Below are 26,496 nucleotides of genomic sequence, written 5' to 3'. Positions count from 1 at the left end.
AGCATGGATTAAGTCAATAAGCACAAATTCTCTACGACATCCTACATGATCTAAAAGTATACAAATGCATTGTTATTATTCTTAGCAACACATATCTATATGAATTATGAGATCATTCCCTTGTAATAGTCATAAGGGCTCAACTTTAGCAGTGGCCTAATGGCCCGGTGGCCCAGGGCCACTAAAAATTGATGGCGGGCCACCAAATTTTTTCAAAATGGTTATCTTTTGGTGGCCCGATAGGGCAACTATGATTCAAAATGGATCATAACCTTGCTTAAATTGTTTTCAGTAACCACATATCTTTTTCGGGCTACCATGATTTCAGATTTAAAGATTTTAGATGCCCGAACAGGCCACCAGAGAAAAAGAAATATACACTGTAGTGTCAAGCCCTTGTTGTAAAACTGGCACAGCATAGATGGCTGTATCACAGTGTATGCTAGTAATGAATAATATGGCCTGCTGCAACTGTAGCAAGGCATAAACTTGCATTTTTCAATTGCTATGTTTTGCTAAATCTCTCAGTTACTTTACCTCTGTGGCCACAAGTCTGGTTGAATCTTGCCGAATCTTCTGCAATCTTTCAATCATCGGCTTGGAAAGACGGTTGGAACTGCTGTACTCTGAGCAATCACTGTTTCGCCGGAGGAGCTGATAGGAAGAAGAGATGTAGTAACATTAATGATATCAGTATTACATCCATAAATGTCAAAATAAAGTGCATATCATTTACACAAATGGGTGTGCAGATGTATAGCATAAATAATCATAATATGTCAAGTAACTACCAAACACATTACAAATACACATGTACATCTGCTATTTCACTTTCAATTAAATCTAGGTTTTCAGTATTAATACAACTGTAACATTATATAGACGATGACCGGCGGGGGAGGGAACATACCGAATGTTCTACCCGGAGGGTTTGAAATGCTATTGAGGGAGGTTGTAAGTCCCGAGACGAAGTCGAGGGACTTATAGCCTCCCAAAACAGCATTTCAAACACTGAGGGTGGAACATTTGGTACATTTTCCCCCGACAACAAAAGTCATCATCTGTCATATTATATGGGTTAGTCAAATACGTCAACGTCAACCACCAGCACAACACACTCGATCGCTCGCTCACGTGTTGCAGAGCTGCAGAGCCAATTTCACTGTGCGCGCGGTCCTAGGCCTTCTGTCATTTGTTATGTGAAAATGTTTTCCCATGGGAGAAAATAACAAAAATGTTCGCCCACAGGCGAACATAACGGATGTGCCTCCATCACATGACTGTGTTTAGCCAATCACTAACCTGCATTTGACTAACCCATTTAATATAAATTCCTTAAACTTTTGTCTAAACCTTGCTTAATTTTGCATAGAATCCCAATTCTGAATTTAAAATACTGACTTACTCTGGCACATAAAACCCGCCCCTTAAAAACAATTATCAAAAAAAGCACCTAAAGCCTGCCCCTTAAAAACAACAATTAAACAAAATTTTACAAACAAATGTTGGTACACTCTCCTATTCATTGATAACATCCTATCTACTAGTATTATGTCATCAACCAAGCTCTTTTTGGGAGGCATTCTCAATTCTTTTGGTTAATTCCACATTATTTCTCAATTCTTCATCTTTTAGAAAACATCAACAACCCAGAATGGTCTCTATGGATTCCCATAAATGATACAACAAACTTGTATGATATAGACACCTGTAGGTCTACTTGAACTACTGAGAAAACTTAAGGGTCACTTAGCTGCCCTGGCAAAATTTAATTTTCCATTGACTTACTGTACATGCATGTCTCCAGTTACAGGAATAAAACTTAGTATCAATGTTTACTTTTGTAACTACAACTGTGCAACCTTTGAAGACAAGTTAAATGCTTTATTTTCCTTTCTATTTTTGAATAGCAGTAACAGAGCACTTGCCACATAAGTTCAGATAACTTTGGTAATGTTACTTCTTAGGTCCATATGTTTAATTCCTCAACCTAGCCTCGTCTTGCCCAAAATCTCTCTAAAGGGCTTTTTACACTTGTAAATTTTTGCTTAGCCCCGGACTATCGGTGGGGCTAAGGGGGGGCCTTAGCCCCACCGATAGTACGGGACTATCCTTAGCCCACTTTCTGTTTACACTCGTTTTTGCCAAAGTGGGCTAGCCCCACCGATAGTACGGTACTATCTGGCCCTGCAAAATAGCAGGGGTTAGCACCGCAATTGCGGTGCTAGCACCGCAATTGCGGTGCCAAGCAAGTGAGTGTAAACAGAACGAAAAAATAATCCTGGGCTAAGCGACGGAGACGAAGTGCGACCCTCACTGACCAATCAGAAACGAGGTAATCAAGTGCTGCCGGTGCGTGCGTGTACGTGTACAGTACACAGCGTAATTATGAATATTCATGTGGTTTGGAAAGTCCGGGGCTAAGAAAGACGAGTGTAAAAAGGTCAGTTTTCTCCTTAGCCCCGGACAAGAGATAGTACGGGACTAATTGGCGAGTGTAAAAAGCTGAAAAAATTGGTACGGGACTAACGATAGTCCTGGGTCAGAGAAAGTCCGGGGTTAAGAAACACAAGTGTAAAAAGCCCTTAAGTTATCTACAAGTTCTTCGACACACCTGCCACATATTCATCATCAATATCTGTTCGTGGTACACCTACACACATCATTACAGTATATTGCATACTATGAAGAGTGTACACAATTGCACATTTCATAACTTCATATTTATTTTTCTTTTTTACAAAAAATCCAAGGGGCATTCATTATTAAAAATAACTGTGATGAATCAACCAAAATGCAAGAAACATTAATGCCAGCATTCTTGTTGATTTTCAACTGTGTATAGATATTAAAGTTGTATGCTGCTGCAGATGGTTTAGAATGTCGACTCCATTTCTATGTGGGTGCTGAGTGTCCCTTCTGAATCAATGGCTAACTACATGTACATGCAGTAAAATTCAAGTTATATCACAAAGCAATAATTGCCATGTACATACAGTACATGTACGCCTACAACGTACTGTTCTAGCCATAAGACCCAAGTGTCTTCACAAGTTTTACACGCACAAGTGTATACAATGCATTGTGGCAATACTGTGAATCAGGCACCATGGAGAGAAATGCTGGAATGCACACAAAGTGTGATTCTATTCAAAGAGTGCAACTCAGTTGTCAAGGGCAATTGATATAGTTCTTTGATTGGTTATCAAAGGTCACTGAGCATTTATGACAACTCTGATTTCATATATACATGTAGGCCACTGTAAAAGCAAGGAATATTTTGTAGCATGAAATTTTCATGAATCGCCACTGGTATCTAATGCATAAAAGTGTAGACAAGAACTTTCGCTTTCATTTTAAGTTCGCGAATCTTGGCTCTCACAAACACAGCAAATTTAAAATGCGCTCGAACATTTCAGGTTTTACAGTCTTATTCATTTCTTTTTATTACTTCAATACAAAAACAACCTTGGGAAAGCCAACAATCACTACTTTTCATGAATCCTGTTCACTGAGAATTAAGACAATATATAATGTACAGGCCATAGGGACCTTGATATTTCAGGACAAATGAGGCATTTGCATTCTATCACCTAGATTGTACAATATCACTGGATGTTACGTACGCTGGAAAATATGAAATTAAACTATACAAATTGACGTTAATGTAACTGGTTTTCTATCAGTCACTCTGAATGCAGCCTAGACTGCAAATCATTGCACATACGTAAAGTTAAAGTTCAATGTATTGAACTCTCCCTTTATGCAGGGCTCGACACTAACGGTGGCCCGGTGGCCCGGGGCCACCAAAAATGAAAGTCGGGCCACATAATTTCAGAAAAGGGCAAATTTGGTGGCCCACCTGGGGCCACCAAAATTTTTTGAAAAGTGTGTCAATAAATTCGTAACACTTTGCGCCGGAAATGCATAAATGCATGCAGTGAGTGTGCGACTTATTTAAAAAAAAATGGACTTTTATCAATGTTTTTTTTTTTTTTTTTCGGGCCACCAATTTTTTCTCTCGGGCCACCAAAAATTTGAAATTGATGATTTTGGTGGCCCCATCGGGCCACCGAAAAATAAAGTTAGTGTCGAGCCCTGCTTTATGTGACCACTCAAAAGCTTGTATCTTTGATCTGTTTGGATATACTTTTGTAGCATTGTTACAGTAGTGCTAGCCCCCCCTCCCCCAAATACTGTATACGCTATAATTTTCGCGTACATAAATTTTCGCGAATTGCCGATGTCACACATTTTCGTGAGTGGTTAAATTCGCGATTGGGGGACCAGAGAAAATATGAAGTGGCAAAGAAAGTGTGAATTTTCAACTTACTAGCAACGAATGCTACCACAGCGACTGGGCTGTGTATAGGAGTTAAACGTGGACATGCTATGTGTACGTAAACAAGCTTAGCCAGTATGGTCTGTTCGATAAGCCGTAAAATGTTCGTATCGTCAAGGCAAGGGATTCATTTTGGAAGTTAATATTTTCGCGTGTTGTTAATTTCGCGAATAGCTCCCGACTCGCGAAATTCGCGAAAATAAAACCCACGCGAAATATATAGCGTATACAGTAACCTACAGTAAATTATGTCTTGGGTATTTTCACCAAAATTTTAAGAATATTTGATCTACGACAATTTACTCCAAAGCGTAAACATTGTCCAAGTGTGCACAGGACATGAGGTCGCATACCCTAAAACTCAATACAAATATTTAGTTTTGAACAAGGGTGAACTGATTCATTGGGTGCAATAGTGCCCTCCCCCCCCCCTCAAAAAAAAATGGAGCAAATATACACAAATTAGACAAACTAGAGTACAAGTATCAAGAATCAACACTAAGAAACAATTTACTTTTTTTTTTCAAATAGGTTAGAGGAAGAGTTCAATTGAATTTATCATTTTGGCTTGACAATTTTCACCACTGTTTTTCACAGTACATCATGTCTAACAATCAGCCCTTGCCCTACCCATTCAAAAGAAAAAAAAATCTTATTAATGAATCAAAAAATATATGTACCATTTTAATTAGTTATCACTAAGTTATATTTCATCCAGGCAGATAAACTTTCTTTTCAGACCACCCATTTTCCTTTAACAGGGCCATAGATTTTAAAGAAAAAACTAGAAATGTCGCTACGGCAACTGGTATGCCTCCGCCATAATGCATGGTTCTCCGAATAGATCTATAGCACAATGTCTTGACAATGTGTGATGACAGTTTCACGTAACTGGCAAAATATTCAAATGACAGGTTTGTCACAAATGCATCGAGTGTTCACTTTCCTTGAACTAGGTTTATTTGGATGAATGGCCACACTGTCTAAGAGTGCAGGTATTTGAGGATTTGTACCCAACTTTTGACCCTTTTATAAGTTTAAAGAAGAAGTGAAATTTAGCACTTTCACTTGACCTTTGACCTTTTGACCTTTGGGCAAGAAACTTCCAAGAGAATCTGTATTGAGTAATACATGCATACACTAAGTTTCAACAAAAAAATCCTGCAGGCATTGCATAGATAAGAGAGAAATAATGACATTTTGATGAGTTGACCGTGACCTTTAACCCATGACCTTTGACCCATGACCCCTAAATTCCCTGCATGATCACTGCCAGTCAATACATGCATATGATACTAAGTTCCATGAAGACACCTTGAAATATTTGTGAGATATGGAGAAAAAAGTGAAATTTAAACATTTTTACTCGACCTTTGACCTCATGACCCAAAGCTCTCTCTGGGGAATCTTTTATTTGGTAGTTCATGTATACATACAAGTTTCAAGAAAATACCTCCAGGCATTGCATAGATATAGGGGAAATAGTGAAATTTTGAGCATTTGACCTTGACCTTTTGACCTTAACCTTGAGCATGTGTGCCCAAGAGTTATAAGGCACAACTTCGCCCACTCATACCTATACATGTTAAGTTTCATTAAGATACCTCTAGCAGTTTTTTAGATACGCTGTCCACAAAATTGATTACGGACGGAAGGACGGACGGACGGACGGACGGACGGATGGATGGACAACCCGAAAACATAATGCCTCCGGCGACACTTCGTGGCGGAGGCATAAAAAAGCAGTTTGGAGCTTTTTACAACATAAAAGTAAATGGTATTAAATACCACATTAATTTAGCTTTATGAATGATATTACAGACCTTTCTTCAACAGAACTGGTCCACTCACACTGCATTTATACATCTATAGTCCAGTTCAAAATGCATGAATATTGCCCTTTATTTATTGCATAACCATGCTAAATATTTCATGAGGACAATTCTGTGCAAATCAGGACTTGTTAAGACAACTTCGTGAGTGGTTAAATTTGCAATCAACACCTGAGCAACAGAATGCAACTTGTTTTTTTACGAAACAAAATAAACAGCAGGATCCCAATTTTGAGATGATAAATACATTATATTTTGCATTTGTGTTTGTGGGGGCAATATGATGGTACATGGACATGCTATGTTATTATCTAACAGATATCAGTAAACTCACGCAACTTTATTATAAAAAAAAAACAGCAAAATACTTGGCATACATGTATTACATACAGTATGCATGCTAATGAAAAATCACAGCGCCTCAGGGAATAACACGAAAGTGTAAAGGGATTTAATTTTCAATGCATTGTATAACACGTGTATGATGTATTCCAATGGAATCATCAGTATTGACTGAGGGCACAAGAAGCAAATAGGTATCATCCTCCCCCCCCCCCTTACATTGGCCATTGTGTGACTGCTAGGCTACTGAATGGGAGGGGGGGGGGATTGTGTGGCCTCCTACATGTACACTTCAAAGGGAGCCTCCCCCATAAAATACCCTTTAGACCCCGCAATACATTGTATGCACCTTGTGTAAGCCTATTGAGAGATATGGTACAGGTGACAATTGCAAAGGACTGGCTTATTCTCAAAGGCACAATACCAGCTAGTCTACCTTCTCAAAACCCCAAAATAGCATAATGTCCCATGCTAAAGTCGACTGTAAAAACAGAGTAATACCAGACACATGGAATGCTAGTAATCTCATCAGAAATCATACTAAGGATTATAGAGTTATGAAATTTTACAGTATCCATTTTCACAAAGTACAATGTACAGTCACAGGTCACAACTACTGAGACGTTGCACTTATAATACTGGCACTTTATGCCAGATCACATGGTATCCCATATCATATACAAGAAATTTCACTGAAACTGTAATCATCGATCATTCATTATTCAGTATTCCCCCCTAAAGAAAGGCAATTTTTGGAAAGGGTTGTGAGATTTTTTTTCCAATGCAGGTGTACAGCTCTATACTGTATTACAGACTCTTTTGATCTTGTGAAGTTGCGACTCAACTTTTCTACCCTTTCACAGGCGATACTACTTCAACATCTGTTCTAGATGGAACTACACTGTACAGCTTGTAAGTTTCTGAGTAGTGTGCACAACACTTGCTGGTCACATCATGTATCCCCATGACAATAAGATATTAAAACAATTCTAACATATCTCTATCTTATGTATTTTATTCAAATTAAAGACATTAAGCCATCATTTACTTACAGTACAGACCTTTTAAGAACTGTGAACACCAGATGCATTAATGATCACATGGTTGTGTGGCCTCTATGACATGCTGAATCTGATAATGTTATACAGTTGAACCTCTCGTATCCGGACAAGTTGGGACCGGGGCTCGTCCGGATAAGGGATTTGGCCGGATACGGGAGACTCAATGCTTTATACATAAACATACACAATGTACTGATGTAGCCCATTGTAGTACCACATGTAGTAATGTGTATACTGCAACCTTTTCATTGTTACATTTGGGGATGTTTCGGGATGTTGAAATGTCTGAAGGTAAGCAATTTGGAAGGAAATTTGATGCAATGTATGTTAATCATATTGGAAGTAATATGTAATTCATGTGTGTTTGGGTAGGAGTTCTCAAGGAGTTGGGAATCCCCCTTTCTTCCCGTAATTATTAAAAAAAATCACGGCGAGATTGCGTCCGGATAATAGAGAGATCCGGATAAAGGGAGGCCGGATAATAGAGGTTCAACTGTACTGGGATATCATTACCACCTCAAAATCATAATTTTCTCATCCCAAAGTGATTAACACATAAACATAGCAAACAATCCCTTTCTGAATATTCTGAATTCATCATTTCATCATTGTACTCATCACTGTATTTCACATTAACAGCAACTTGATGTTGAGAATATTAACTTTTACTGCTGATTAATAGTCAGGTCAAAAGGAAATTTCACAAAGATTTTTTGTTTGTACTGTACAACGCACAGTGTAGGTTAATGAGAGACGTGTGAGGCTATACAGCTCAGGTGAGGGTAGTGGAGATGCAGCGCACTCGAGGGTATTTACAATGGTGAAACATGCACAAGGCGAAGCCAAGTGCATGCTCCACAACACTGTGAATACCCACAAAGTGAGCTGCATCTCCTCTTACATAATTTGTATGTCATTAAACCTGTGCATTATTTAATTTACATACAAAATGGGTCAAAAATTAACTGCATTTTTCATGTACCTTTATGGGTCAATATCAGTCAGCTTTGTATTAAAACTTACTCAAAAATTAAGATGTCGGAAGATGTTCATATACCTGAACTACATTTTAGTGATAATGCCAAATATACACCCTACAGTCCCTTGCAAATTTAATGTTTGATTCAGTATCATAACATTTTAATTTCACAGGCAAAACCAGCAGGACTACCTGTAAGAACATTGGCAGTGGTTGAAAAAAGCAGCATGCTCCTCACATATGCAGTGCAATAAACAATAAAGACCACAATGAACACAGCACACAACTTTAGTCCATTGTACTTTAAGTTTACATAAAGACCTTTATGTAAATGTGAGTGCCTTGTCATAGTGCGTGTTTATACAGGAGCCTCTCGCATCGGCGCGCATGAGCTGGTATTTTACCTCCCGCATGAGCGCTTATTTCTCGTGTTTATACAGAAGTCAAAATACCAGCTCATGCGAGCCGATGCGAGCCGATGCGAGCGGACCTCAGCTGAACCGGACCTCTCGAATTTTGGGGTCAAGCATACGTCACGTTCGCAGTGCAGTTTATTGCATGATGGGAAAAAATGAAAAAAATCAAGATGGCACCGGCAAAGTCATCAGGACCACCAAGCTTGAAGGTCATTCTTGTAACGTTCCTCTTGACAACCACCCGGCCAAATGATCAATTGAAATCCAGTTTTTCAGTAAGAAGGAGAAGACGTGGTTCGATCATGACAGATATTAAAATACACGCTTTCCGGTTACCTCTCGAATTTCGGTCGTCTGTATAAACACACAGCAAAATACGCGAGGCTCCTCTCACATCGGCCACCTCAAAAGGTGGCGGACGGAACCTCTCGCATGAGCCTGCATTTGGCGGCGTATGCCGGCATACGCCGTATTTATACAGAGCAAAATTCAAGAGGTCCTCTCGCATGAGCCGGCATGAGCCAGCATGAGCGCGTATTTTGCTTCTCTGTATAAACACACTCATAGCTACAATTGTACGCCAGTACCACATAAAATGTAAGGAGCATGCATTGCACACTGCAAAAAGTTGAAGGGTTTGAAAATATATTTGCCCAAACTTTGGATTCGATTTGCTGATAGCCGTGAGAATACACTAGTTGATCTACTGAACAGTTTCTCTAGTATTAGCAATATATCACTTACTGTACACCATGTATTATTGTATTCTTCATACAATGTACTAAAAACTGCTGAATAGTCCATTCTTCATGCTAATACTTGATATCAAAATACATGCAGCATACTTCTAAATAAACTGCTCATAAGCCAACACACACATTTTGTACATATGTTCATGTACAATTGTAAATGCAATATGCTCCAAGCTTTGATCAGTAGCGCAATGCCTATCTGTTAATTACACTGTTTGAACTGCCTGAGAACGTCAGCTATTAAACACTGCACTGGAAAAAAAAAAAAAAAAAAACCATCAAGATCTGCATGTGTAGCTTTGACCCATTGAGGATGAGTTCTGAGTATACTTGGGTAAGTGTCTATGGAAAAGCCAATCATGAAGGCATACAGTTACAAAAAAAAATACAGCTACTAAAAATTTACACTGTGTAATGTTAGCATTTTTTTGTCAATCAGCCTATAGTTTGTACCAATGTGAAGCAGGCAAGAAGGAGGCTCATGTGACATATCCTCGAAGAAGACAAAAAAATTCCATGTTTTCATGCATTCAGCCTTTCACTAAATCATTAATGAGGTGTTTATAAAGTCATGAAAACTTCCAAATTTTAAATAAAAACTTGATTGCAGTATCATGCACATTATGATTCAACATTCGGCCTCTGGCCTACAACTACTTTTTGAACAACTTTGGGAACCCATTTGATGCTTCTAATGAAAAACCCTCAGGATAAGATTATAAATGACAAACACATGTACACCTCCTGCACCTTATTCTCAATATATGACAAATTGATTCTTATATTGGAATGATCCATTAGAAAATTAAATTAAATTAAAAGTATAGCACAAAACCTGACACATTCAAGGCATTACACTTTCCTGAATTACCACTGGCACTCAATGCACTGTGTGGACTAAAACCTTATAATGCTATTTTTTACTTTCGCAAGTCTTTGCATGGCTCCTAGCAAAAATGAATGAAAATTTCATGCAGCAAACACAAAGCATTTATTCAAATAGTAACGTCTGCACATATAAGACTAACACTATACCCATGCACTGCTATGCATGGGCCTGAGTGACAGGGTGCCCATTGTACAAGCTGAAAACTATGGGTGTAGGCCAATAAGAATTGCGCATTGTTCAGAGACGACGCCACGACAACACTCCCCAAACCACCTGTGCACAGCTCAAATGCTCTCATCATCAACACATGTCATGCAGGTTGATATCAATTCTAAACAGGTTTTGGAGGGAGAGTGATTTCAACTGCATTTTTGCATTATATAAAGTAAATGTAGTATACATACACAACATACTTTCTTTGACTGACAGTCTTTGTAAACTAGAAACTTCACATGAAACACTGATATACATATGTACCATCCATTACTATGTGTCCTTTCATTCTACTGTAATCTGCTCAGTTGCAATGGCCTTTGAAAAAAATTTAAAAGAGACTTTCGGTATATTAGCACATTTCACATTTAAATGTTATCACTGACTGGGAAATTTCATTCCCATCAAGTAGGCTTACAGATTTATTCATGACTGTGCGGAGATTCAGGAAAATAGAGGTAACTACCAAAACTGGGAGTAAAAGACTGTATGATGTTTGGTTTTCCTCCTTTAATTAAAGGAGAAGTCCACCTTCATATACATGTGGATTGAGTGAATGCAGCAATATTTGTAGAACACATCAGTGAAAGTTTGCTGGAAATCGGACAATCCATTCAAAAGTTATGAATTTTTAAAGTATCTACATGTACACAGTCACTGCTGGATGAGAAGACTACTAGAGTGTATAATGTCACATGCGTACAACGTTATAAGGAAAATATAAAGAAAATTTCACAAAATGTTAGCTTTTGAAAAAAGTGCACATTTCCTCGACTCGTCACTGACATATGTTAAGAGTAATATTATTCCCCTTGCCTTCTGAAAGAGGGAAGTCAAGTGTTCTTTTATTATGCGAGAAAAGTGAAAATATCTTGAATTTTCCTTATAAATACTTTCTTTACATAGTTGTACACACATGACATCACAAGCTGTAGTAGTCTTCTCATTCAGCAGTGACTAAGCAGAAACTTCAAAAATTCATAACTTTTAAACGGATTGACCAATTTTCCTCAAACTCTTGCTGATATGTTCTATCAATATTGCTGCACTTACTCAATCCACATGTCTATGAAGGTGAACTTGTCCTTTAAGAAAGAAAATTAAAGATTGGTTACAGCTGGTCTACATGTAATTCTTTGCTATTTCACAGCCAGTCAGATTTCTAGTCTCATGTGGATATTTTACACTGTATTATGTCATATACAATACTATTCCTGCATTATCTATTTTTCTATCCATAATAATCAATTTCAGTTTCTTAGCCTTGTGCACCATACAGCTTTCAAAATAAAGCCTGCATACAAGTCAGCCTGAGCAAATATCACTCATGACACAGAGACCAGCAACTTTTAAAGATTTTACCTCTTATTTCTTTTCTTTTTCTGTAAAACCTGGTTATACCAGGAACTCCCACCACCCTTGTCATACAGAGCATCTCCACCTGCAGTGCAATTTAAACCACAAAGATTAACCAGCCACTCTCATACACACCCTGCCCTACCCCACAGGCAATGTTTGGTGAAAGGAAGCCCATATTTGCTAAGACAGAACTGTTTTTACACTTTTCACACATTTTGGAAAGGAGAACTTTCTTCCAGAGCCTGTTTTCACCCTCAAGTGCATCACCAGAAAGAAGTTGGGTCAACACGCCTTTTCTCCTCTTAATTAGAAGTGAGGGTATATTTTTCAGTTTGCAATAATGTACAGAGAAAGCCTTTTCTAGAGAAGGAGCAACAATGCACAGCATTTGAGAGATGAGTAATGTCAGGGTATACATCTACCGAGTTGCTAATTAAACCTACTAGTATAGCTTCAAAAGCTATCTATAGATTGAAATGCAGAGGAACTCACACATTGACGAATAGATGCAAGACAATATGCACACTGTGGTAGACCAAGGACAGGGTGCTGCCAATGGAAGGGCTGTTGCATACAACAGTTTGACTAGTTAGTACCAATTTGATGTAATGATTTGCTATCCTGCTAGAGTGCCAAAATCACTTGCATAATATGAACAAAATGTATACCAGAAAATTTAAAGTTTCATTTATAACAAATACAGAAATACTTATATGACTACTGGCATACAAGTACACTGTACAATGTATATTAAGTTTATTGTCAGGCAGTCAAACATATCTTGAATGCTATATTATTGAACACCTTTCCAAGAACAGAAAGTACAAAGTTCTGTATTACAGAACTTTACTGCTGTGTACACATGTACAGAGTGTATGCACAAAACATTCAAGGAGTGCAGTTTGTCATACAACTGTAGAAATGAATAAAAGGTAAAAGCTCCGCACTCCGGCATGTTTTATGGGTCACATCATTTTGACATATATGGTAGCTACATACTCAATAGCAAGCAAAACCTTTGAAAACCTACAATGTAATACATGGACTGCATAAAAGTGTAGGCCTACATGATAAGTGTACAGAATGTTTATAGTTTGCTGTCAATGACCAATGACAAACTCATCAAATATTTAACAGCCCTTTTTTATGCTCTTCCAACTTGATAGGGTATCGGCAAATTGACAAAGCCATTAATTGGTAATTTAGTTCATCCAACTTGTCAACAAGGAATGCAACAAGGAATAGGCCAACGAGTGTCATCAAACTATGTGTACCTCTTTGTAGCAATGCAGATCTTTAGACAGGCCCAAAGCACATACTGTACTTATGTAAGTACTTTGGGCAAAAACAGAGATTGATAAACTCAATCTCCTTGGTAAACTAGCAAAGGATTGCTTTGCATTTACAGGTGAAACATTCTACATTGTAATACCCCTGCTTCATACCCTAAGATTACTGCACAGCACAAGAATATTACAACACACACACACACACACACACACACAGAAAGAAATTCAAAGAACACAACTACAGTAATGCTACAAATCCGGTTATTCTGAACCAAAATATCTCACATGATGTAAATATCGATGCCATACTAAAAATATATAATGGGTCGCCTTGAAAGAATACTACCCTACAATACAAACACACTAACAATACAAAGTACAATGCCACTGAATGTGCAACTGATTCAAAGAAAACAGTCAAATCAAACAAACAGAAAGACAAAAGTTTCCTCGAATAAAGTTTCACAAGTTTTTCACTGAACTGTGATATTGGCCAAAAGCTTGTGGATGCATGGTATTTAATGAGGTCATGATATTGTTGGCATCTCACAAACCCCCATTGGTACTTCACACTAAAATATCAAAATTTTCATTGATAAGTTACAAATTGTAACAACTGCAACCCCTTGTACAGATTGTACATGTATCTTCCACATTGTACATATTGTAATTCAAGTCGTTATGTTGCTACTATGCCAAGTTTCACAATCTGTCAAGACAAAGGATACAAATTTTTGATTGAACTTGAAACTGAACATAAGATTTCATATCAAATGCAGATATTTACCAGGAGGAGACTGTTATGCAGGTGGCACTTCTAAATTGATTGCGATATTATCTCGACATGAAATGTCATTTGCAGTCAAATCACCATTTTCTGAATAGGACTGGTATGCTAAACTTTGACATTACACTGCTTTCTTATCTCATGTCTGACTTTGATGAAGTTCTTACAACTTTTGTTTGGGTTAATTGCACCTATTAAAGATAACTTGAATATGGAGTGGCATTTCACTTGAATTCAAACTCAATAACTAGAGATCCAGCAATGTGCATGCATTTGTACTGGACTAAATTTTACACTGCAATTTGTGTGCATTGTGTGGCTGTACTGTATGAGCTGGTACAAGTGATAATTGAATAAAAATATTTACAAAATGTGTCTTTTGAGAGGATACTGCATCCAACATTACATCAATGCCACCTCAACAGATCTGCTGCCAAAATCAGTTTCCTTGGGGTAGGCAGGGCTGCACACTGGCGCCGGTCCGACGGTCAAGACCGGCAAAAGTCACTGTCGGACCGGTAACTTTTCAGGAAATCCACAAGTTACCGGTCCGACATGACCAGTAAAAAAAAAGCATTGGCGGGGTCAGTAGAAAGAAAAAGATCAGCCCCGATCAGGGAGAAACAGAATGCAAGATATCGCATTGTTCAACACGTTTTACGCAAGTTTTCGAATATGTCTACCGGTGCAATTTGTAAAGTAAACATACAATTGTATATTAGTTTTGAGCACTAGCAGTCGACCAGTTATTCGCGCTCGCTTGCGCATTGGCGCTGCTCACGCACTGCCATGCTATGCAATACATGCAAAGGATGTACGGTACAATGTAACTGTTGAAATGCATGGATTGTTTCCCCGATCCCGTTTTGTTTGTTCGTTTGCTTGCGATCGGCGGTCATGCCAGACAAGAAGCATTGATAGAAGCGCACGCATTTCTGGGTCATTTTACTCATGATTTTTTTTTTTTTTTAACGCAAGATCGATCCGATCCCGGCTTCGCAGCTGCGTGGCAGTTGACATGTTAGAACTATTTTACTTGTGCCGATTTTTAGAAAAGGTAAAAACATATTCTATACTGTATTCAGCGATACAGTAAATGAATATTTTCATTCGTTCAGAGTGGTCTCATAATGAAGATAGGCGCGAAAAGGATCACGAAATCGGCCCTTAAAAAATGTAAAGAGATAATACAAGGGAGAAAAAAAAATCATGAAATCATCGCAGTCCCGCTTACATATTTCAGGTAGAAATCGTCCCAAAAAGGATCATGAATTCGGCCGCGTCGTACACCTTTCAAAAGCTCATACAAGTACGAAATGCGAAGAGATTATAGAGGAGAAAAAAATATAAGGACATATTAATTTGGTGCGTGCATCATAAAAGATTACAGCCGAATAACAATTCATGAAATCAACGCAAACCCGTTGAAATTTGAGGAAATAAATAGGCGCAAAAAAGATCTTGACTCCAGTCCTGCATGCCGTGTCGGTTATCAAAAACGCATGCACAAATGCAACGAGATTATCGGGAGAAAAATAAAGGACACATTTTTACCCTTCTGGTGCGTGCATTACAAAAGATTTCATCCGAAGTAATTCATGAATTCGCCACAATCCCGCTGATATTTGAGGTAGAAATAGACGCAAAAAGGATCGTGAATTCGGCCGTGTCGTATACCTTTTAACAATGCATGTACTAAATGGTAGGAGATTAGCGGGATAAAAATAATGTACACATTTTCAACCCCTTTTGGCACTTGCATCATATAGATTACAGCCAAAGAGTAATTCATGAAATTATCGCAATCCCGTTGAAATTTGAGTAAACAATAATAGGCGCAAAAGAGTCTCGAATTCGGCCCTGCGTGCAGTGTATAATTTTGAAAACGCATTCACAAATGTGAAGAGATTATCGGGAGAAAAATAAAGAACTTATTTTCAACCCTTCTGTCGCGTGTATCACAAAAGATTACAGCCGAAATAATTAATAAAATATCGCAATCCCGCTGATATTTGATGCAGAAATAGGCGCTAAAAGGACCGTGAATTCGGCCGTGTCGTATAGGCCTTCCTTTTAAGAACGCATGTATACGATATGTGAAGAGATTATTGGGAGAAAAATACAGGACACATTTTCAACCCGTTTTGGCGCGTGCATCATAAAGATTATAGCCGAATAATGATTCATAAAATCATCGCAATCCCGTTGAAGTTTGAGGAGACAATAGGCGCAAAAAGAATTATGATTTTTGGTCGTGGCGTATATCTTTTAAGAACGCATTTACGAAATGCGAAGAGAAAAAAATAAAGGACACATTTTCAACCCATATTGGCGCGTTCATCATAAAAGATTACAGCCGAAGTAATTCATGAAATCATCGCAATCCCGCTGATATCTGAGGTAGAAATAGACGCAAAAAGGATCGTGAATTCGGCCGTGTCGTATACCTTTATGTATACGAAACGCGAAGAGATTATGGGGAGAAAAATAAAGAACGCATTTTCAACCATTCTAGCTGGTGCGTGGATCACAAAAGATTACACCCGAAGTAATTCATGAAATCGTCACAATTCCGCTGATATTTGAGGTAGAAATAGGAGCAAAAAGTATCATGAATTCGGCGGTGTGGAAGTTTAAGAACGCACTTACGAATTCGAAGAGTTTATCGGGAGAAGATAAAAGGACACATTTTCAACCCCTTTTGGCGCGTGAATCATAAAAGATTACAGCCGAAATAATTCATGAAATCGTCACAATCCCGCTGATATTTGAGGTAGAAATAGGCGCAAAAAGTATCATGAATTCGGCTGTGTGGTACACATACATCTTTTAAGAACGCACTTACGAAATTCGAAGAGTTTATCGGGAAAAAATAAAGGACACATTTTCAACCCCTTTTGGCGCGTTCATCATGAAAGAATACAGCCGAAGTTATTCATGAAATCATCGCAATCCCGCTGATATTTGAGGTAGAAATAGGCGCAAAAAGGATCGTGAATTCGGCCGTGTCGTATATCTTTATGTACGGAATGCGAAGAGATTGTGGGGAGAAAAATAAAGAACGCATTTTCAACCATTTTAGCTGGTGCGTGCATGAGAGCACAAAAAGTTACACCCGAAGTAATTCATGAAATTGCCACAATTCCGCTGATAATTTGTTTGAGGTAGAAATAGACGCAAAAAGTATCATGAATTCGGCGGTGTGGAACATCTTTTAAGAACGCACTTACGAAATTCGAAGAGTTTATCGGGAAAAAATAAAAGGACACATTTTCAACCCCTTTTGGCGCGTGAATCATAAAAGATTACAGCCGAAGTAATTCATGAAATCGTCACAATCCCGCTGATATTTGAGGTAGAAATATAGGCGCAAAAAGTATCATGAATTCGGCGGTGTGGAACATCTTTTAAGAACGCACTTACGAAATTCGAAGAGTTTATCGGGAAAAAATAAAAGGACACATTTTCAACCCCTTTTGGCGCGTGAATCATAAAAGATTACAGCCGAAGTAATTCATGAAATCGTCACAATCCCGCTGATATTTGAGGTAGAAATATAGGCGCAAAAAGTATCATGAATTCGGCGGTGTGGAACATCTTTTAAGAACGCACTTACGAAATTCGAAGAGTTTATCGGGAAAAAATAAAGGACACATTTTCAACCCCTTTTGGCGCATGAATCATAAAAGATTACAGCCGAAGTAATTCATGAAATCGTCACAATCCCGCTGATATTTGAGGTAAAAATAGGCGCAAAAAGTATCATGAATTCGGCCGTGTGGTACATCTTTTAAGAACGCACTTACGAAATTCGAAGAGTTTATATCGGCAAAAAAAATAAAGGACACATTTTCACCCCTTTTGGCGCGTGCATCATAAAATGTTACAGCCGAAGTAATTCATGAAATCGTCACAATCCCGCTGATATTTGAGGTAGAAATGGGCGCAAAGAGGATTGCGAATTCGGCCCTGCATGTCGTGTACCTTTCAGAACGCATGCACAAATGCGAAGAGAGTGTCGAAAGAAAAATAAAGAACCCCTTGTAGCTCGTGCATCAGAAAATATCGCTGCTAAAATAATTCATTAAATCACGGTTATGCAGCAAGTTCGTGCGCCGATGTTTAGAAAAAGTCACAAACGCATGATACAATCTGATTTTTTTGTTTCATTATCTTTTTACACTGTAATTCACGAACAAACATTCTATTTTTTTCTCATTTTTTTAATTTCTTGTGCAATAAATAATTCAAGTTTAAAAAGACATTAATCAGTAAAATGTACATGGGGGGGGGTACGTCCACACAAACAAGAAAATAAGTTTGCAAGTAATTTAATGTTTTTTTAGGTTGCCGTTGTTGACCGGTAAGTTTTCTGTTCGGACCGGTAAAAAATGGTAAAATGGGGCATCTACCGGTCCGACAGAGACATGTCGGACCGGCAGAAAAAATGGGTTAGTGTGCAGCCCTGGGGTAGGCCTTTTTTAATTTCACTGTTATTTCGATACTGGTTCGATGTGAAAACAAAATAAACAAACAAAAACAGAGTGGAAACTCAGCAGGAAATGGAAAATTCTGAACATAAAAAATGTGCAAAATTTTCTTGGTCCTTTGCATTGCTGATCTATTTGCCCTGAACAGATGGGAAACATGCTTACACTAACAGGGACATCACTTTAGATCCAATTCAAATTATTAATTCTCAAACCGATATCTTGTTGTTTCTCCAGTTTTTACATTGAAATGACCAAAGACCGACATAGCAAATGAGGATGTCAACGGAGTTGATGATAGGTTTCAGTCCATTCGATTAACTCACAAGACTCTTGGCTGAACTTGCCTTATTTATACACATAGTTCTTTATTCCAATGGTCATATCATCCAACAACAATACAATATTTGAAGTGGCTGATGACACCAGCTTTAAATGTTACAACACATGTAGAAATGTAACATTTTGTTGAATTCCTGTGAATCAACTTCAGCATGTAGTTGTGCATGTACAATATGTGGGTCTAACATACAGTTGTATGTACTGTAGATGGATTTTCTCTAGTCTGATGTTATGCTGTATCATATAGTCCACTCAAGAGAGGTTTGCTGTATCAAGGAGTTACAGCAAAACTCCTTGGCTGTATGTATAGATCACTAAGTTAGAATGAACAAAGTTAAAAAGAAATGGGAGTTTTAATTCTTCTGAAAGGCAAAATATAAGGGTGCTACAGGGCCACTTGCTCCACTTGCCTCAGACAAGTTATTAACAGTCAGTGTAACATGAATGAGCGGCTTGCCTCTGGCACAAATGCCCATATGCAGGCAAGGGGGGGAAAAAGTATTGTGTCAAGCCCTTTACACTGTACGTACATTTGTACATGTAGATTATTGTGGTATAGCATTCACTCTGAACAGATCCTAGAGCATATCATCTTTCCTAACTGGATAATGCCTACATCTCTAAGATTAGCATCTTTATACACAATGCTTGGGTGAGATGAAGATGAGCCTGAAGGCGTGTTCCCTGTAGCCAAGTCACCGTAAAACAAATTCTTTTCAGCAGCACACAAGGGGGCATGGGCTTATTCGTTGGACTGTGAACAATCAATATGATTAACATTCCTTTGTGCAAGCAGCGGTTCTTGGCTAGCCAGAAATCCTTGGACAGTCCAATAAAAATCATTTAAAGTCTTTCAAACATCTTTCATAAAAAAGAATATTACCGCTTTCATAGTATTGCAGAGGTTGACATCAATGTGGAGTTGCAAGAATAGCTTTTCTGATTAGCAGAGAGGATTGATAAAGGGTTATCCTTCAGCAACCCATTCATATTTCCAGCATGAAAATTCACCAATAATTCAAAAGTTTCGAAAGGAGATAGCACTTCAAGAATAAGTGTACTGTAGATTATCTATAAATTACATTTTTGACGCCCAACTCATGAAGCCCTTCTACAATATAGCTGAGAAGGAATGCTTACTGCCCAAATGTGGATAAAATTGTGTAAAAAATGCTAACAGGTGCCAGTAACCAAATGCTATATTGCCAAGTTACCAAGTACTACAGTACAGTTAACTTCCCTGCATTACAAGATACGGTAATACAAATTATACTGCACTTGTTTCTCACTTTTTTCTTCAACTGCACTGTGTGTTTTAAACCCAAGAAATTGGGTATGCTAGCAGTCAGGCTACTGTATGGAGACAATGCATGTTCTGTAGGAGCATGAGAGTGCTTTTGATGACCTTTATTTTTTTTTTCTCAAATAAAACAGCTACTGCTCACAATACATGTACATGGTATATTTAGTACCGGTATTCCATTCCTTGGGCATTAAGTTGAAAGCAAAAACAAAAACAAAAAACAGCAAACTAAGGCTGCCATCAGATTAAATTCAAAGACAGTCTCCATCTTGATGCTCAAACCCATCATTTTAATAATTACTTTCAAGGGCACTCTACAGCATTTCCACCAAAAAAAAAAACCACAAAGTAGATGTGCTACACTGTATTGCATAGTACTGCACATAAAAAAAAAAAATCTAAATCAATATAATACATAATTGATAATTTGTAAACAACATGAGCAGCATATCAATTATACATACCAACACTGCTGGCTTTAGAAAGAAATACTAGTTTCTGATTTTTTGTGAAGTACATGTACCCTGTCTGCAGGGATTTTAGATTCAGACAAGAAGTCAGGCAAAATTATATGATTTTTCTCCTGTCCCATCTTTGCTTTACGTAACTTTATAAATATTTTCCCATTTAGATGGTGAAAGTTTAATACATTACTACTATGAAATAAAAATCCAAATTTTGTATCAATATAACAATAAAAAAAATATTTTATAATTTTCCAAATTTGTTCTGCTGAGGATGCCCTGTGAATTCAGATGTGCACACAACATAAACACTTCTGCTTTCCTTTACTATAGAACATGAACCCCATCAAATAAAATTCATAATGATTGAAAAAAAATGGTTAAGAATTCAAAACATATTATGGGTTACCATGTGCACAGGTCAAAACTTACCTGTTGTGTTTGCTGAAAGGCTTGATTCTCCGACAGCCTCCTGGCAAGCTCTTCCTGCACCTTCCTGGCTGTAGACCTGTCAATGGCCACATCCGGGTACACTGCAGATTGCTTGCTGTACATAGAGTGTCTTCCACTTGGGGGCAACCCTGTTGGTGGGCCCATGATCTCCTTACTCTTCTGGGAGTTATCTTCCAGTGTAGAGGAACCTGAACTTTCCGTGTTTGGCTTCTGTGACCGAAAGTCACTTTCACTTTTCTGCTGAGGGGGCTTCAGCTGGCTGGGCGTCCCAACCGAAGCTCTTAGCTGAGTCTGGAGAGGCACTTGCACACTAGAAGGCCTCACCGGCTGTTGGTGGTTGGGATACGCTTTTTGTTGGTTTGGAACTACTGATGGACTGCGGAAACCAACAGGATCTGGACGAACTCTCGGAGTCAGGCGCCCTGAAACGTCTTTGCTACTCCGGTAGAGCACATTCCTTGGAGATGTGTCAGACTGAGGTGAAGTGGAGGACTGTGAGTAAGGCACATCTGATGACATTGATGTGTTGATTTCTGCTTTGACAACGTGTGTGCTGGCACCATAAGGCGTTGATGTCACGTGACCATTTCGCTGGTTGCGCATCATAGCTGCAACATCAAGAATCGGCATATGGTCCATATGTGCGCTAAAGTCATTCTGATCTTTGCTGTTTCCATTTCCAAAGCCACTGTCACTATTGCTGCTGTTTGTACTGTTACTTCTTCTAGGTCCACTTACAAATGGTGATTGACCATAGAGCTCTCCAAAGAAGTTCAAGTCACTCCTATCCTGATATAACTGAGACACCCTCTGCAGAATGGGCTTGGCTGAGGAAGGGAAGATGTCACATGTGTTGCTTTCAGGATCAGTGTTGCATATGATAGCAAACTGGGCAGTGACACGAGCATGCACATCATGCCTCATGAAATTAGGATCCACCATGAACACATGGCATGAACTTCCAATAGGCTCATCATCACTGTCAATGGCATCGATTGTTTCTTCAGGGTTATGGGAGGTGACGATGCCAAAGAAGCGCTTGTCATCAGGACACACACCACTGAATGCTAATCGTTCTCTCGGGTAGACCACTGCCACACGCTGATTGCTGTTGACAAGACGGACTCCATCTGTTCCGATCTCCATCATCATGAAGGAGTGAACCCTGTGCTCTTTATGGAGTCTGCGGACACAGCCCCTGATAGCATGCAAACTGGCAGTTGGTAAGTTGGCAGAAGCAGGAATGTCAATGGAGCCTAGGTACCCAACCATGGCTCTCATGTGTATGTTCTCTTCATTGTCCAGAACAGAAGCACCTATTATTTGTCCCTGGTGCACGATGGGCGTTGTATTACCTGGGTAGGACATGGATTTATGTAAGTTCCGTGGAGCAGTATGGCTCGCATCAGGATACATTAAGTTGCTCAGTTCAACAGGTGAAAGGGGTCTTAGATCATCTGGATCAGCATCATCATAAGGATTCTCTTGAACATAATAGCTAGAAGGTGTCGGGGTAGAAAAAAGACGATTCCTTTGGTCATTGTGCCTCTTCGGCTTGCGAATCTTTGGTGGGATGCTGACTTTTTCAAACGCTTTGCCATTCCAGTAAGTGTAGTCATAATTGTGTGGTGACTTTCTGAGAATGATTTCCGGTTTCCCCGACTTGTTATATGGGCTCAAGTGGCCTGGAGCAAACTTGGATGAATTGATATGCATGTCTGCCTGAATGCGCTGGACTTCTGCTCCTCGCAGCATGGCTTGTGGAATGTCCTCTGGCATTGCAGAAAATGAGTCAAGAAGCAAGCCACTCTGAATTTCTTCTACAACCATCTCCGCACGAGGTTTATTCATCATTGACAGAGGAGTGGCACTCTGTGATCGCTTGGTGTGAGGGTATCTTGTCCTCGGCATGTAAACATATTCCTCGTCAGACGACTCCGAATAGTCCACCTCAGCCACTGTCAAACGTAGCACTCCAGTTGTGGCCCCAATAAGCTTAATAATCTGCTCATGGCTTAGCCGGGTCACATTCTCACCATTTACAGCAATCACACTGTCTCCAGCCTTCAGCCCAGCAATCTCTGCTGGGCTGCCATGCAAAATGCAGCTTAGCACACATGGCGATTGTCCTGATACAGTGAAGCCATATCCATTACGACCTCGTGGAACCTCTACAGTTTTGAGATTCATGAAATTAGTTCTTGGTAATTTTGTCTTCCGTCTGCCTGGATACATCATTGTTAGGTGGTTTAGCACACATCGATATTTGAGAGACTTTGTCACTAAGTTGAGCAAACAATCACCACACCAGCAGTAGATTCTACGGCGACAACATGGTCTGGACACTAGTCATACTTCAAGTCATTGTATACAGTGATTAACACTTATGACAATCTATGTTACAGAGTATACAAAAGTCAAGAGTTTGAATTTCATAAACATGAAAAACTGCATAGAGTAGCATTGCCATTGAGATAGGCAATCAAAATGAACTGATGACAATAGTCTCCAGCAGCTGGGATGATCTAGCAGATTTAATGCCCCCTGTGCAGAGCAGAGTCAGTCAGGTGCTGAGGTGGTTGGGCCAGGCCTGGGGCAAATCGGCGAGTTCCTCCTCAGCTAGCTCAGTTCCTTGACATATCATGACAGAAAACCATCCGTAGTTTTTTTTTTTTTTTTTTTTTTTTTAGAGCTAACGACACGTTAGCAGTTTTGAATTCTTTTTTAATTGTTTTTGCAGGATCAAACAGTAGCCTACATAGAGGAATTTAGCGCAAAATCCCACAGTCTAACAATGTTAAGAATAAGATCGTTCACACAAAACATAAAATTGACCTTATTCCATCGGCGTGTATCTTTGTCCCACTAACTGACCACTACCACTGTACATTGTATCGGTTGGATAGGTTGATGCATTCACAAGACTGCACAATCGCGATCGGCCGAAGCTTCGGCGGCGAGAAGATGGAACTACCGCACCTATGCACCTGTTATAACGGCTTGATGATTCGGCGACACAGGTTGCATGCAACACAGGTTACTTCACAGCACCAGACTTATCCCTCATTCCGTACAGAGAGACAATGAAGTTCATACAACTGCTAAGACCAAGCTTTAAAACTTGTTCCTCAGCCAATTGCTTGTAGTTCGCAATATTTTGAGTTATTTCCGGTTAGTCGTTCGTAGTCCACTCTCCCTGGTAACACTACGCATATATTCACAGCGCGAGAATCGGATCGGCGGTAGGAGTTGGTGAGATAACGAACGGGGTGCGTACCGTGTACCTCTATGATAAGTGCATAGTGTAATAGGGATATGGCCCAGGAGACATGATCGTTGCTCGTTGTGTGGTTGTGTACTTTGGTTGTACGAATACTACGTGCAGCAGTCCCTGCTCGGCACATCCCTCCAGAACCACACTATTTGCACGTGGATTCACCCTAACGGTTGAGCATGTGATCTACACGACACTATATGATTGGACTGTTGCAATAATCTGTGGACGATGCGATTCTATAGCAGGTGAACGAAATTCGAAAACTACCATTCTTTTCCCCGAGCGTATCGTGCGTAATCACATTCCGAGTAAATCATATGCAAAGGAATTTTCTCATACACTCAGTATTTTAAGCTTTTTGATGTGATACTTAACTCAGAAACTCGGGAAAAGGTGATTACAGTATTTCGTACTTACAAAGGCACTCAAAGAAAGAATAATCTATGGAAGACCACTGCGGGAGTCAGCCGAGACATAACGGATGCATTATTAGTGCAGGTGTACAACAATACAAAAATGTAAATGTACAGTACTTCGGACGCATTCGATAAGCCATGATTAGATAGAACTCCATGTAATTTCATATGTTCTCCAAGAACTTCAGAATGAGTACATTGCAGGTACACAAAATAGCTATAATAAGTTCTTGTTTAGAATAACATTATCATCGCGTTGGTGATTCCGCTCTCGAAAAACTTGATAATGATATTCTAATATGCACCCAAGGGTAACAGAATATTGCAAATAAAGAATATGCCCAATTTATCTATTTATCCGTGCCCTTGTTCGTTTGTATTTAGGCCTACCCATTTTCACTAAAATAATTGTACCTTATCTGCGAGACATTTTTTTTTTTGCATGTAAGTTTTGTCCCTGATAATGACTTTCTGCTAATCATTAGTTTCTTTCTCCTAATGGGGCACGTATACGTCATGAATTATGGTGAAGAAAAAAGTTGAAATCTTCTATTAAAGATTGAAGGGACACATTCTATTCTTCAGTCCCTAGTTAACTATATAAGTAATTTATATGCCTGGTATAGTATTTGTAGGCATATGAATGCCTGATATATGCCTGGTGACTACTTGCTTATGTTGCAAGTCTTGACTTTCATGTACACTGTATACATAGGGGCCTACATGTTACTGATTACGTTGCGATGGAGAAAAATAAAAACTGAACTTAATTGAACTGAAATGTATACAGGGCGGTGGCGAACATGGTTCACTCCCTCCTGTATTAAAACATAAACAAACAAATAAACAAACAAAACTGCACACTGAAAGACTTGAATGGGGACAGAGACGGAGAGATACAGTATATCATTCGTTAGTAACTATGTGGTGGCTTTTCTTAACCCTCACTATTTTCAAGACTTATTCAAAACAAAATTAAGGATCTATAGATAACAGCTTTGATTTGCACCCCTTCCCCCCCCCCCCTCTCTCTCTCTCTCTCTCTCCTAGTCTCTCCCTCTCCCTGTTCCGTAGCTCCGTAGTGTAGAGGTCGGTCCCTTCAACTGTTTTTAGTGTTGAATTTTACTATTTCTTTTTCAGATGAACCTTTAGCCTATCCGGATTTCCACTTTAACTATTCCACATAATTCACAATTATTGTCTGTTGATTTACCGTTCACATTAATTTTGAGAGCAAATGAAATAATAAAGAGTGTTTACATTTTCTGAGACAATTTTATTATATATTAGCTGCATTCCTGAATATGCGAAATTGATACATGAGCGCATTTGAAGTAGTACCTGGAATTCGAAATGGTGCTGTAATAGGGAGATTGAGTCTTGTCATGCTTTTAATAAGCACAGAAACTTCAAGATCAGTTACAGTATCGCAGGCAACAAGCTGGTAAAAAGAGTATTTGACGTCTCGACAAAAGGTGGCGCCATTCCTT

General features: G+C 39.0%; 1 protein-coding gene across 1 annotated transcript; it reads right to left on the bottom strand.

Moving 5' to 3' along the window:
- Nucleotides 1-528: 528 nt before the first annotated feature.
- Nucleotides 529-24,542, bottom strand: LOC140241410 (regulator of G-protein signaling 12-like). The gene is made up of 2 exons (XM_072321140.1): nucleotides 21,293-24,542; nucleotides 529-654 (listed from the first exon to the last, which is right to left on the bottom strand). The coding sequence occupies exons 1-2, from the start codon at nucleotides 23,549-23,551 to the stop codon at nucleotides 529-531; spliced, it is 2,385 nt and encodes a 794-aa protein (XP_072177241.1). The 5' UTR covers nucleotides 23,552-24,542.
- Nucleotides 24,543-26,496: the final 1,954 nt, after the last annotated feature.

Source organism: Diadema setosum, chromosome 18, assembly GCF_964275005.1.
Source record: "Diadema setosum chromosome 18, eeDiaSeto1, whole genome shotgun sequence".
Classification (NCBI taxonomy): domain Eukaryota; kingdom Metazoa; phylum Echinodermata; class Echinoidea; order Diadematoida; family Diadematidae; genus Diadema; species Diadema setosum.
The sequence above is the reverse complement of the archived record's forward strand: the minus strand, read 5'-3'. Positions and strand labels throughout refer to the sequence as shown.